Source organism: Notechis scutatus, chromosome 14 (assembly GCF_049901735.1).
Source record: "Notechis scutatus isolate UNSWTSFEM ecotype Mainland chromosome 14, rNotScu1.2, whole genome shotgun sequence".
NCBI lineage: Eukaryota > Metazoa > Chordata > Lepidosauria > Squamata > Elapidae > Notechis > Notechis scutatus.
The window spans coordinates 7,259,565-7,274,269 of record NC_142022.1 but is presented as its reverse complement, the minus strand read 5'-3'; the positions used below and the strand labels follow the sequence as shown (position 1 = coordinate 7,274,269).

General features: G+C 46.5%; 1 protein-coding gene across 4 annotated transcripts in view; it reads left to right on the top strand.

Annotated features, from left to right (window-relative positions):
- Positions 1-13,321, top strand: part of EML3 (EMAP like 3) — a 34,936-nt gene extending 21,615 nt beyond the window's left edge. For all 4 annotated transcript variants that reach the window (XM_087943480.1, XM_087943482.1, XM_087943481.1 and 1 more), the window contains exons 12-24: positions 25-120; positions 333-467; positions 1,275-1,413; positions 1,847-1,998; positions 2,357-2,482; positions 3,776-3,907; positions 5,225-5,292; positions 5,549-5,637; positions 7,182-7,279; positions 7,746-7,833; positions 9,353-9,451; positions 9,603-9,733; positions 11,173-13,321. In XM_087943480.1, the coding sequence (XP_087799606.1) occupies positions 25-120; positions 333-467; positions 1,275-1,413; positions 1,847-1,998; positions 2,357-2,482; positions 3,776-3,907; positions 5,225-5,292; positions 5,549-5,637; positions 7,182-7,279; positions 7,746-7,833; positions 9,353-9,451; positions 9,603-9,733; positions 11,173-11,364 (1,545 nt within the window). In that variant the 3' untranslated portion in view covers positions 11,365-13,321. The remainder of the gene's footprint in view (positions 1-24; positions 121-332; positions 468-1,274; positions 1,414-1,846; positions 1,999-2,356; positions 2,483-3,775; positions 3,908-5,224; positions 5,293-5,548; positions 5,638-7,181; positions 7,280-7,745; positions 7,834-9,352; positions 9,452-9,602; positions 9,734-11,172) is intronic.
- The last annotated feature ends 1,384 nt before the right edge of the window (positions 13,322-14,705 follow it).

The following is a 14,705-nucleotide window of genomic DNA, read 5'->3' as shown; positions in this document are numbered from 1 at the left end:
CCATTCTTTTCCCCCCCTTCTCAGGACGAGGGCGCCTACCTGTGTGTGATCGACGAGTCCAACGAACACATGCTCTCGGTGTGGGATTGCGTCCGCGGCACCAAGCAAGCCGAAATCAAGGTGAGAGGTGGAAAGAGCCAGATGTGGGATGCAGGTGATGCTGGCTTGTTAGCCAGAGGTTTGTTTGTTTGTTTGTTTTAAGTGGGAGGAGCTTTCAGGGACGGAAGCACCCATGACCAGCAAAGTTGCACACGCGTGAATGAATCCTGATGGATCCCATAGACTGAGAGATGTTGTTTTTTTCCCCCCGCTCTTCCTTTTTTGCTATCCAGAGCACCAATGAATCCGTCCTGATGGTGGAGTTTAATCCCCAAGACAGCAGCAACATCATCACCGCTGGAAAGTCGCACGTCTATTTCTGGACCTGGGTGGGAAGCAGCTTAACCAAGAAACAGGGGATCTTTGGGGTAAAAGAATCTTGGAAGGAAGGGAGGGAGGGAGGGAGGGAGGGAGGGAGGGAGGGAGGGAGGAAGGAAGGAAGGAAGGAAGGAAGGAAGGAAGGAAGGAAGGAAGGAAGGAAGGAAGGAAGGGAAGGAAGGAAGGGAAGGGAGGAAGGGAGGAGGAAGGAAGGAAGGAAGGAAGGAAGGAAGGAAGGAGGGAGGGAGGGAGGGAGGGAGGGAGGGGAGGGAGGAAGGAAGGAAGGAAGGGGGAGGGAGGGAAGGAAGGAAGGAGGGGTGGGAGGGAAGGAAGGAAGGAAGGAAGGAAGGAAGGAAGGAAGGAAGGAAGGAAGGAAGGAAGGAAGGAAGGAAGATAGATTGATTTTGTGCTTAAGGCGGGACTAGAACTCACGGTCTCCTGGTGATTGGCTCAAAGTCATCCACTCAGCTTTCATGCCCAAGCTGGAACTAGAATTCACCATCTCCTGGTGACTGGCACAAATTCACTCAGGCAGCTTTCATGGCTAAGGTGGTACTAGAACTCACTGTCTCCTGGTGACTGGCCCAAAATCATATAATCGGCTTTCCTGCCTAAGGCGGGACTAGAATTCACTGTCCCTGGTGATTGGCCCAAAGTCCCTCAACCAGCTTTCATGGCTAAGGTGGTACTAGAACTCACCATCTCCTGGCAATCGGTCCCAAGTCACCTAGTCAGCTTTCCTGCCTAAGGCGGGACTAGAACTCACCATCTCCTGGTTTCTAGCCTGGCGCCTCAAATCACGAGGCCAAACTGGTCTTTTGTGTTACCAACTTCTTCCCTCGGTTTTCCCTTTCCAGAAATACAAGAAACCCAAGTTTATCCAGTGCTTCGTGTTTGATACCAATGGGGACGTCCTCACCGGAGATTCCGAAGGCAACATCCTGACCTGGGCCAGAGCAGCGGCCGACATTCGCACTTTGGGCAAGGGGGCGAAAGGTAGGCAAGTGGGGAGAAAGCCGAGACGTTCATCAGGATAGGGAAGATGTGTTGTGGCCCGCCAGCGGCCAGCAGATTCGGACAGGGAGGAGGTTGGGGAGGAACATGGCCCCGTCCTGGAGTCTGGGGAAGGTTCCGACGAGGGCTCTGCGTCGGAGGGCAGAGATGGGGCCAGGGGCTTTCCGACAGTTATCAGCTGCCTTCAGTGTCGGCGATCAGTGGGGAAGAAGAACAGCTGGAGCCTGTTCCCAGCGTGCGCATGCACAGAGGTGCCAGAAGAAGGGAATTCACTGGAGAGGAATTCACTGTAAACTAAATAAAAGGGGTTTTATCGGGACGAGGCGTCGGCTTCGTGCTGTTGGAGAATCCTTGGGTCATCGGAACAAGATGGACGTTTCAATTGCAATTGTGGGCCGGTTCTTCCCTCTCGCAGAGACCTACCAGATCAGCAAGCAAACCCACGCTCACGAAGGAAGCATCTTCTGCCTCTGTCTGTGCCGTGACGGTTCGGTCCTGAGTGGGGGCGGCAAGGACCGGCGTTTGGTTCAATGGAGCCCCCTCCTCACTGTCCTGCAGGAGGTGGAGGTAAGTGTGTGTGTGTGTGTGTGTGTGTGTGTCAAACAGACTTCAGGAGGGGCAGCTCAGGACACGTTGCTTGGCATCTTTTTCTCTCCCTCTTTTTTTTTTTGTAAAGTTTTTATTTTTATTTTTAAACATACTGGCATCATTTTCTCCCTCGCTAATGAGGACTAGAGCCTTGTGGAGGCTCAGAAGGGGGTGGTTAGCCCTTTGCGGCAGTCCAGCCCAGAGAAGAAACAAAGTTATGAATAACTAATTCACGCAGTCCTTGACTCGTAAAACATTTCTTTAGTGACCGTGGGTAGGCAGGTTTGTACGTATTCTCGTTTTGAATTTTTTTTTAAAAAAACAACTTTTGGCTCAGATACCGGAGCAATTTGGTGCCGTGCGTACTATCGCAGAAAGCGAGAGCGGGGAGCTTTTGGTGGGGACCACACGCAACGCCCTGCTACGCGGCAGTTTGGCCGAGGGCTTCAAACCCATCATCCAGGTGAGCAGAGATGCCCCAAAGTCAACCCTCCTCCTAGCTCCTCCTCCAGCCTCCCACTTTAGACGGGAAGGGAATTAAGAATGAAGGAATGGAATGGAGTGGAATAGAGAAGGGAATACAGAATAGAGCAGACTAGAATATAGAATATACAATGTAGAGTAGAGTAGAGTAGAGTAGAGTAGAGTAGAGTAGAGTAGAGTAGTAGAGGATAGGATAGGATAGGATAGGATAGGATAGGATAGGATAGGATAGGATAGGATAGAATAGAATAGAATAGAATAGAATAGAATAGAATAGAATAGAATAGAGAATAAAATAGAAAATAGAATAGAATAGGAAAAAGTAGAATAGAATAGAACTATAAATAGAATAAAATATAGGATAGAATAGAACATAAAAAATAGAATAGAATAGAAAAAAGTAGAATAGAATAGAATAGAATATAGAATAGAATAGAAAATAGAATAGAATAGAATAGGAAAAAGAATAGAATAGAAAATAGAATAGAATAGGAAAAAGAATAGAATAGAATATAGAATAGAATATAGAATAGAATAGAAAACAGAATAGAATAGATATTGGAATGTAGAATAGAATAGAATAAGGAATAGAATAGAATAGAATAGAATAGAATAGAATAGAATAGAATAGAATAGAATAGAAAAAAGTAGAAGAGAAGAGAAGAGAATATAGAATAGAATAGAAAATAGAATAGAATAGGAAAAAGAATAGGAAAAAGAATAGAATAGAATAAGGAATAGAATAGAATAGAATAGAATAGAATAGAATAGAATAGAATAGAATAGAATAGAATAGAATAGAATAGAAAATAAAAAATAGAATAGAATAGAAAAAAAGTAGAAGAGAAGAGAATAGAATATAGAATAGAATAGAATAGAATAGAATAGAATAGAATAGAATAGAATAGAACAGAACAGGCTGGAAGGGGCCTCAGAGGTCTTCTAGTCCAACCCCTCTGCTCAAGCAGGAGACCCTATGCCATTCCAGACAAGTCTCTTCTTAAAAACCTCCAGCGATGAAGCACCCACAACTTCTGGTGGCCAGCCATCCCTTCATTCCAGGTCGCTTCTCTCCTTGACGAGTCTCCATCCGTTGCTTCTCGTCCTGCCTTCTGGGTGCTTTGGAGAATAGACTGACCCTCCCCCCGCCTCTTCTTCTTTGGGGCAGCCCCTCAAATGCAGGAAGGCCCCGCTGTCCTGTCGCCCCCGATTCTTCTTTTCTTTAAGACCGGCCCAACGTTCTCGGCCCCAACTCCCTTCCCTTCCTTTGCAGGGCCACACGGACGAACTCTGGGGCCTGGGGACTCACCCCTCCCGGGACCTTTTCGTGACTTGCGGCTACGACAAGCAGGTCTGCCTGTGGGATGGGAGCGAGCATATGATGGCTTGGAGCCTCACCTTAGAGGTACCGGACCTGGCGGGAAGAAACACTACCACCACGGGCAGCCTTGGACTTGCAACTGTTGGTTTAAGCGGCCGTCCAGCTGCAGCGGCCCTGAGAAACAGCGACTTACGGCTGATCCTCACACTTACGGCTATTGCAGCCATCCCCCATGGGCACAGGATCAAAATTTGGGTGCTTGGCGACTGAGATGTACTTACGACTGTTGCAGCATTGTGGGGTCAGGTTTCTGACCTTCCCGGCAAAGCAAAAGTCAACTGGGGGAGGGGGGGGAAGCTGCATTCGCTTAAGAACCGCATGGTTCACTTAACGACCAGTGTTATTTGCTGGAAACGTCCATGCCAGGGAAAGTCAGGCGCATCTCTCCACCCTAATGTACAGGGCAAAAAGATGATTGGCTCTAAATGGATGCAGATTTTGGCGGCTGCTGTTCTTGAAACTTTATTCCCGTCCTGTCAATAAATCCCGTTGAAGAGAACTCTGAGGTTTAGGCTTGGAAAAAATCACCCACTTTTGAATTTAGGAAGCTGTTCAGGAGCCTGATCCCAGGGACAAAATCCTAACTTTTTTTTACAAATAACCAACTTACCAGTTTCTTTCTCTCTCTCTCTCTCTCCCTCCCTCCCTCTCATTCCTACCTCCACTCTCTCTTTTCTCTCTCTCTCCTCCATCTCTCTTTTTCTATCTCCCTCCCTTCCTCTCCCTCCCTCCCTTCCTCTCCCTCTCTTTCTCTCTCTCTCCTCTCTCCCCTCTCTCCCCTCTCTCTTCCTCTCTCTCTCTCTTCCTCCTTCTCCCCCTCTCTCTGTCTCTATGTCTCTCTCTCTGCCTCTTTCTCTCTCTCTCCCTCCTTCCCTCTCTTTTTCTCTCTCCCTCCCTCCCTTCCACTCTTTCTCCCTCCCTCTCCCTCCCTCCCCCCCCTCTCCTCTCTCTCTTTTTCTCTCTCTTCCTCCTTCTCCCTCTCTCTCTGTCTCTGTGTCTCTCTCTCTCTGTCTCTCTCTCTCTCTCCCTCCTCCCTCTCTTTTTATCTCTCCCTCCCTCCCTTCCACTCTTTCTCCCTCCCTCCCCCTCTCCTCTCTCTCTTCTCTCTCTCTTCCTCCTTCTCCCTCTCTCTCTGTCTCTGTGTCTCTCTCTCTGTCTCTCTCTCTCTCTCCTTCCCTCTCTTTTCTCTCTCTCTCCTCCTCTCCCTCCCTTCCTCTCTTCTCTCCTCTCCCTCCCCTCTCTCTCTCTCTCTCTTTCTCTCTCTCTTCCTCCTTCTCCCTCTCTCTCTGTCTCTGTGTGTCTGTCTCTCCCTCCCTCCCTCCCTCCCTTTCTATTCCCCAGGAAACAGGACTCTGTGCTGATTTCCACCCCAGTGGGAAAGTGGTGACCGTGGGATTCAGCACTGGACGGTAACTCCCTCCCCTCCCACCCCTGGCCCATCTGCCCTGGGACTCAGCAGGGTGGGTGACCCTTCCTGTTGGTTTTGGGAACGGCTTCTTCAAAAGACAGCAGACAAAAACTTAGTTCCTCTGTCCTACCCTGCAGGGTGGGTGGGTGCCAGCTGGGGTGGAATGGATTTCACTTTTTCCACAGCTGCTAAAATCTTGGGTGGGAAAAAAAAGAAGGCTTGGTAAGATCAAACTTATCCCTTTTCACCTCTCTCAGGTGGCAGGTGTTGGACACGGAGACGCGACAGGTGTTGTCCAGCTACACGGATGGAAATGAGCAGCTGTCTGTAGTACGTTATTCCCCAGGTGAGATTTTCTGTTTCCTTTTGATCTTTTTATGTCTGTTGAGTTCTTGGTATTCTCTGAGCTTCCCTGCAGACGTTTCATTACCAGGCTATTTGACATCAGCAGTGCCTGGGGGAGTGAAGTGGTCTGGTTATTTAAATCTAATAGCTTTCTCTGACAGTCTTGGGATGTCCTTCCTTCCTTCCTTCCTTCCTTCCTTCCTTCCTTCCTTCCTTCCTTCCTTCCTTCCTTCCTTCCTTCCTTCCTTCCTTCCTTCCTTCCTTCCTTCCTTCCTCTTCCTTCCTTCCTTCCTTCCTTCCTTCCTTTCCCCCCCTATCTTCTTCCTCCCTCTCGATCTCCTTCCTTCCTTCCTTCCTTCCTCTTCCTTCCTTCCTTCCTTCCTTCCTTCCTTCCTTCCTTCCTTCCTTCCTTCCTCCTTCCTTCCTTCCTTCCTTCCTTCCTTCCTTCCTTCCTTCTTCTTCCTCCTTCCTTCCTTCCTTCCTTCCTTCCTTCCTTCCTTCCTTCCTTCCTTCCTTCCTTCCTTCCTTCCTTCCTTCCTTCCTTCCTTCCTTCCTTCCTTCCTTTTCTCCCCTATCTTCTTTCTCCCTCTCGATCTCCTTCCTTCCTTCCTTCCTTCCTTCCTTCCTTCCTTCCTTCTTCCTTCCTTCCTTCCTCCTCTTCCTTCCTTCCTTCCTTCCTTCCTTCCTTCCTTCCTTCCTTCCTTTTCTCCCCCTATCTTCTTCCTCCCTCTCGATCTCCTTCCTTCCTTCCTTCCTTCCTTCCTTCCTTCCTTCCTTCCTTCCTTCCTTCCTTCCTTCCTTCCTTCCTTCCGTCCTCCTTCCTTCCTTCCTTCCTTCCTTCTTCCTTCCTTCCTTCCTTTCCCCCCTATCTTCTTCCTCCCTCTCGATCTTCTTCCTTCCTTCCTTCCTTCCTTCCTTCCTTCCTTCCTTCCTTCCTTCCTTCCTTCCTCCTTCCTTCTCCCTCCCTCCCCTCCCTCCTCCCTCTATTGTTTCTTCTTTGATTCTTCCTCTGGTGTTGTTTTCTGCTAATCTGGGTGTTAGAAACTACCTCTGAACTAAAACTGGTGAGACAAGCTGCTTACATAAACAGCCAGCACACTTCACTCCCCCATGCACTGATGATGTTATATAGCTTGGTAGCATAACATCTGCAAAAAAAAAACAACCAACCCCTGAGAGCATCAGTAACCCGCCGTTCAACCCTGAGCTACAAATATTCTCTAAAATTGGATTTACGTGGGTTTTTCTTTGGTTGGTGAAGGAAAAGCAGAGAAACGGAGCAAGATCAGATCTTAGGGTCTCCCTTCAGTATTAATTGGCTGGCTACCTGTTTTCTTCACTTCCGATCTCCTGAATGATGGTCACATCCCAGATTCATGGGAAATTCATTCATCAGTGGAGGAAAATTCCACCTCCAATCTAAACATCTGGCTGACGCTGCAACCAACAGTCACAATTCCTTTGCTGATGGAGATAGCTGACTTCCTTTTTCCTTCCTACTTTAAATTTGTTTTTTTTTTCCCCTCTCTTTTTTTTTTATGGTAGATGGAGAGTTTTTGGCCATCGGTTCCCATGACAACTTCATCTATATATATAGTGTGGAAGAGAAAGAGCATAAATATACTCGTTTCGGCCGCTGCTCGGTGAGTTTGAAGGACAAGGAACATAGAAAAGCCAGGGAGGATGGTTAATTTCGGTGGTGGAAGAATGAAACAAATATACCAAAATAAATTTCTTCCAGGGAGTTTATTTATTTATTCTGTTAATTATTATGGCCGCTCATCTTAATCAAATAGCTCTGGGCCACTGACAAGCATAAAAAAAATCTGACAATGGTTTGTATAAAAAGCAATTCAAAAAAGCCAATTCAAAATGCCAGATAAAAGAAAATAAACTGTAAGAGAAGGCTTAAGAGAAAAATGTAATTTTCATTCCATCTTAGCTCCAAAGGGGAATTACAGTTTAGTAAACAGCCATAAAAATTTGAAAAATTTTGGTCTTTTGGCCCAGTTCTGTTTTTTTTTTGTCTTATCCTTTGTTTTCTTGCCACTCAGAAAGTGTCAGATAATCGATCTCTTCAATAAAGTCACAAGTTTTCTCTCACTTCAGGGACACACTAGTTTCATCACACATCTGGATTGGTCCAAGGATGGGAAATTCATCATGTCCAATTCCGGGGATTATGAAATCTTGTATTGTAAGTTTACTTTTGATAATGCAGCTGCTGGCTTTTTTCCTCACAAACATCAAGAGAGAGAGAGAGAGTTTGATCTAGTGGGGAAGGCACCAATGCTACGTAGAAACCAGGAGTTCTAGTCCCGCCTTAGGCATGAAAGCTGGCTGGATGACTTTGGGCCAATCACCAGGAGACTGGGAGTTCTAGTCCCACTTTTACAGTAGTTCTAAAAGTCAGCTAGGTGTTTTTGGGCCAATCACCAGGAGACTGGGAGTTCTAGTCCCACTTTTACAGTAGTTCTAAAAGTCAGCTAGGTGTTTTTGGGCCAATCACCAGGAGACTACTGGGAGTTCTAGTTCCGCCTTAGGCATGAAAGCCGGCTGGGTGACTTTGGGCCAATCACCAGGAGACAATGAGTTCTGGACATGCCTTGGGCATGAAAGCCGATTGGGTGACTTTGGGACCAATCACCAGGAGACTGGGAGTTCTAGTCCCACTTTTACAGTAGCTGTAAAAGTCAGCTAGGTGTTTTTGGGCCAATCACCAGGAGACTGGGAGTTCTAGTCCCACTTTTACAGTAGCTGCAAAAGTCAGCTAGGTGTTTTTGGGCTAATCACCAGGAGACTGGGAGTTCTAGTCCCACTTTTACAGTAGCTGTAAAAGTCAGCTAGGTGTTTTTGGGCTAATCACCAGGAGACTGGGAGTTCTAGTCCCACTTTTACAGTAGCTGTAAAAGTCAGCTAGGTGTTTTTGGGCCAATCACCAGGAGACTGGGAGTTCTAGTCCCACTTTACAGTAGCTGCAAAAGTCAGCTAGGTGTTTTGGGCCAATCACCAGGAGCGACTGGGAGTTCTAGTTCCGCCTTAGGCATGAAAGTCGGCTGGGTGACCTTGGACCAGTCCCTCCCGCTCATCCAGCCCACCACACAGGATTGTTGTGGGGAAAATAGAAGAAGGAAAGTGCATTAGGTAGGTTAGTTGTAAAAAAAAAAATGAAGGTGGGATAGAAACATAATAATAATAATGATGATGATGATGATGATGATGATGTTGTCAGGGCCATTATCAGGGTCAAGGGTGACAATAAATTACGTGTCTCAGAGTCGGCTAGCTGTCAGGATTAGTAGCAGTTGCCCCAATTAAATCATGAGTCTCGAGCCAAACTTCCAAAACTTCCAAAGGATTTATTGGGAGTAACCATGCTGGCACTGCCTGGGTGGTAGCCGACTCTGAGACACATCATTCATTGTCACCCTTGACCCTGGTTTTCCCTCCACCCCCCTGGGTGTATCGTAATTCATATTCTCCAATGGGACACCTCCCTAGCCCAGAGTCATCCATCACGCTCTCCAGTTAGATATTTGCGGCAGCAGAAACTTCGGTCACCTTGTTACTGAAAAACTATTTAAGGAATGCACTTTCAATTTCCAAGTTGCCGCACTGCTCAACCTCTCCCTTTCTGTTCGCAACTCTTAACAAGACCAAAGAAAGTATTTTATGAGTTAACAAATAATAAAATAATAATAGCGATTTGTTTTCAGGGGAGGTGGCTAAAGGTTGTAAGCGTCTACAGAATCGGTTTGATAACAGGGACCGAGAATGGGCCTCCTACACCTGCGTTCTGGGTTTCCATGTTTTTGGTAACTATTTTAATTGTTTGGAGGGTGGTTGGGGTTTTTTGTCAGCGGCCCAGAATCCCCTGGAATGGGCAGGCATCACCAATCGAACCGAAGCGATCCAATTAAATCCTCCTTTTTCTTTTCTTCTTCTCTTAACCTCCCAACCTCCCAGGGGTTTGGCCGGATGGTTCGGATGGCACGGATATCAACTCCCTTTGCCGTTCTCACAACGAACGAGTGGTAGCCGTGGCGGACGATTTTTGCAAAGTGCACCTCTTCCAGTACCCGTGCGCCAAGCCCAAGGTAGGAGGGAGGGCAGTAAGGAAGAAGGGCACCCTTCCTGGGAAGGAGAATCTCTCTCTCTATAAAAGCGAAATATGCCCCTCACGCATCATCACAGCATCTCCAAAACCGTAAAGCCTACAAACTTGAAATTTGGCACGTATGTTCCTCTTGGCTTCTAGGGGCTCACTAAGAAAGGATTTTTCCAAATGATCCTCAGAGCATTTAGAGTATTTCCTATATTATTATTATTAATACACTCTGATGCTAAGGAGTTCGACTCCGCCTCCCCACCTGGAAAGAAATCTCTTCCAAATGCAAAACACAAGCAGAGGAGAGGAGGTTCAGTTTCAGAGCAGCAAGCAGCTTTAGTACAGAACAGTTGAGCTAAGCCACGCCCAGGCTCCTTGCTGTCTCCTCTTCACTAACACAGCAAATACTGATTCAGTTTCCAAACAGCCCTCAACTCTCTTTCACTCTGACAGAACGCTAGCCAGATGAATACCGATGGATGCTGGTAGCCAGAGGCAGAATTTTTTCCTCTTATTTTCCTCCCCAAACACTAAGCCCAATCACATAGTTTTGTTGCGAAGCACATGGGTATCCAGATAGTTAATCAATATTTTGGTTGGGAGGTAATGCCCAGGCATTGTTGGATGGTTCTTATCCTTGAAAGAGACTTCTTCAAACAACTTAGGTGTATGTACAGGCAAGTCCTTGACTTACAACTGCTCATTTACTGACCATTGGAAGTTGCACTACATTAACATGACAAGATAAATACATACACACATACATACAAAATTATGTATATACCTGTATATATGACACAGAGAAACAACACAGTTTAGTTCGGGTTTTTGTCAGCGCCATTGTAACTTCAAATGGTGACAAAACGAAGGGTTGTAAGTTAAGGATTATCCATCTCCGCATTTTTCCGCCCTCTAAAGACTGATGGGAGAATCCCACCCCACTTTGGGGTTTTGGGGGTGTCCCAATAAAACAGAGTGGTTTCTAAATAGAATAGAATAAAATAGAATTCTTTATTGGCCAAGTGTAATTGGACACACAAGGAATTTGTCTTTGGTGCAAATGCTCTCAGTGTACATAAAGGAAAATAAAATACATTCATCAAGAATCAAAAGATACAACACTTAGTGATAGTCATAAGTTGCTAATAAGCAATCAAATCATACTAGGAAACAAATAAAACAATATAAGTTTTAAAGATACAAACAACACAGTTGTAGTCATAAGTTGGAAGAGATAGGTACTAGGAAGTGTTAGTATAATCTAGTAGTAGGGGAATAATAGTAATGCAGTTTTAGTAAGTAAGTTGACCATGTTGTGGGAATTAGTTGTTTAGCACAGAGATGTAATACCGAAAAAAAACTCCTTGTGTGTCTAGTTGTTTCTAAGTGTTTCTTCTCTCCACCCCCCACATCCTCGTTCTTCCACAGGCTCCCAGCCACGTCTACATCGGCCATGGCAGCCACGTCACCAATGTCCGCTTCACCCACGACGATGGCCACCTCATTTCCATGGGGGGCAAGGACACAAGCATCTTCCAATGGCGGGTCCTGGGGGGCAGCCCTCCGGCCAGCCGTTCCTTCTCCTCCGTTTCCTCGTACGAAGCTGGGTCCAGCACCTGAAGTTGCCGAAATCCGGACCGGGAACATATTTCAGGATGGCAACCGAATCCTCGCGTGGGTGGGGGAAATGCTCGGAGAGATCTCCAACGTTGATCGGAGGATCCCATATCTTTTTTTTGGACCAGTTTTTTTGGCCTCCTTTCCGCCTTCCGCTTCGTTGGAGGATTTTCGTTTGCTAACCGTGCCGTCGTTTGCTTATTAACCCAAGGTGTAGGGGCAAGCAGCAAAGCAGACCAGGCCGAACAACCCGCCGTGCGAAATAAAACGTGGTGCGTGAAATGTGATGCGTCGAAAAAGCGTCACCTGGTGGGTTGGGAGGATGGAGAGGCTGCTGAGAGAGACAGCAGGAAGGTAAAAGAGCCAGAATGTTAAGGTATTGAGATTTAATAGATGACCGGCTGTTGTAAGCCTGATGCAATGAGGATGAATCAGCATGGTTATTGCCGCTTTAAAACAGGATGGATCCCACAGGGTTTTACCACTTTAAGAAGCTGTCTCTCTATATATGAGGCCATGAGAGGACATACCTCTCTCTCCTTGTGTCCTGTATCCATTGTAGAGTTCTCTGTGTAGAGTTACGAAGATTGATTGCTTGTCAGGTATTTGCCTCCGGGTTTTGCTCGGCTTTCGCTCTGTACAGACCTCAAAAGTTCTGGATTTTCAAAGCCTGAGAGAAGAGGGGGAATTGGATTGCTGCTTTATCCCTGTTCAGGTAGTCCTTGACTTATGACCCAATCTGGGCCGAGAATTTCCGATGCTAAGCAAGACGCTCGTTGACAACCCTTTTCTTAAACAACTTTTTTTTTTTTGGGCCACGGGTGTTAAAGCAAATCACTGCCATCATTCAGTGAGTCACCCAGTCGTTAAGCGGATCTGGCTCCCCCCCCATCGTTCAGCAAGGGGCGCCCGATTTCATGAGCTTTTCGCCACGGCGGTTAAGCCGAGGTTCTTAAGCGAATCAGGAGGGCGTTAAACAGATGTGGCTCCTTTTCTTGATTTTGCTTGTTGAAAGCCAGCTGGGAAGATCCCCAATGGTGATCCTGTGACCTCGTGACCATCATAAATACATGCAGTGTGATCACGTGACCCAGGGGAATGCCGCAACTGTCATAAGTGTGAAAAATGGTCATAAATCAGATTTTTTTTTCAGCGTCGTAACTCCAAACGGACACTAAATGAACAGAATTGTTGTAAGTCATGGATTGCCTTTATAGCACTGCTTCCCAAATCTGGTGAATTACCTAAAATTGAGTAAATGTGTTTTGGGATGTTTTGGTAGCAGTGCACAAACTCATTAATGGTTTTGCAGAAGGAACGATGAAACTCACGTCAAGCCATCCATGCAAAATGTTTTTTTTTGGGGGGAAAAGGACCGTTTGGGATCCCTTTGCTTACTAAATTCAGGATGAATCTCCTATGAGGAGGCAGTGATGGTGGCGTGGACCTCACCGAAAATTAAGAAATAAATAAAATTAAATATCTAAGCCAGGGGTCTCCAACCTTGGCAACCTTAAGCCTGGAGGACTTCAATTCCCAGAATTCCCCAGCCAGCTTTGCTGGAGGACTTCAATTCCCAGAATTCCCCAGCCAGCTTTGCTGGGGGACTTCAATTCCCAGAATTCCCCAGCCAGCTAGGAAATTCTGGGAGTTGAAGTACTCCAGGCTTAAAGTTGCTAAGGTTGGAGACCCCTGAATTCTAAGCACTCACACCCGTGAAGTAGGATTTTCCATTCTGACCTTCATAAAAGTGCACAAGATGAAAATGTTCGTTGAACTCCGAAAACAGTTTGGGGTTTTAGAAGGAAAAAGTTAGGAAGTACTCCATAAAAAACCAACAACTCTTGATTCTGTTTTTCCCTATCATTTTGGACCTGGCTGGATCTAACGTGTAAATAGGCACACAAAAAGGACAGTTTAGATATTTGGAGAGGGGAATAATAAATGTTTGCATCTCAAATCCTGATAAGCCTTTCTCTTTTTTTTTCCTGCTGGATCTTTTGGGTTTGGCAGGGCAAAGATCACCAAATCTAACCCTGGTTTAGTGTGACCGGTTTTGAGTTACGTGGAGATTTCCTGCCAAAATTTACTTCTCATTGGAAAACATTGAACTATGTTGTACATATACAGGTAGTCCTCAATTTACGATGGTTAAGTCGTGGCGGTCGTAAAGCAGGTCACTATGGGCATGACTGAGGGATCCTGGGAAATGTAGTCCCTATTCCAAGTTCCTTTTTTTTGTTTACATCAGCGTTTTTCAACCATAGCAACTTTAAGATGGGTGGACTTCCACTCCTAGAATCCCCTAGCCAGCATGCTTAATAAAGGTGGACTTCAAATTCCAGAATTTCCCAGCCATCAAACCATTTACTCAAACCAAACAGTTGTAGGATTTCCTTCTGTCATTGTGCCATGTATCACTGTGTCATGCTTTAAGATGGGTAGACTTCAACTCCCAGAATCCCCCAGCCATCATGTTTTAAGATAGCCATCATGTGGACTTCAACTCCCAGCATTCTCCAGTCATCATGCTTTAAGACGGGTGGACTTCAACTCCCAGAATCCCCCAGCCAGCAGGCTTTAAGATGGGTGGACTTCAACTCCCAGAATCCCCCAGTCAGAATGCTTTGAGATGGGTGGACTTCCACTCCCAGAATCCCCAGCAGCAGGCTCCCCCCAGAATCCCAGCCAGCATGTTTTAAGACGGTTGGACTTCAGCCCCAGCCAGCAGGCTTTAAGATGGGTGGACTTCAACTCCCAGAATCCCCAGCCAGCATGTTTTAAGACTGGTAGTCGTCAACTCCCAGAATTGAAGGCATGAAGCCTAGGGATTTCTGGGAGTTGAAGTCCACCCCTCTTAAAATCCCTAATGTTTAGAAACACTGCTCTTAAATTGGCAGGATATCCTACTTATTGCATGTGTGTACGTGTTCATCCACGCGTTGACTGCACACTTTCCAACTTGACAGTTGTGACACCTCTACAACAGAGAAGAATTTCTGGCCGGGCTTGTTCCCTTTTACGAAAGGGAAGTCGTGCGGGTAGGAAAGAGTTAACCTCCCATTCCGGGGGAAAAAAGGCCGATGTTGACCGAAAGCACTCGATTCTACCCTCTCTGCCGAAGATCGGCGGAAAGGCACGAAGGAGCCCTCTCTTCCTCCGAAGACCCGCCCATTCCGAAGTTCGGTGGGGAAAAAAAAAAAAAAAGCCCTTCTACGAAGTGGCCCGAAACCCTCCGGGGAGAAACACCACACGAGCGTCTTCGTCCCTTTCCGGCGCCACTCGGAAATTGTCCCCGCCCTCTATCCCAGGACCTGGGAGAAACCTCCTTTTCCGGAAAAGCC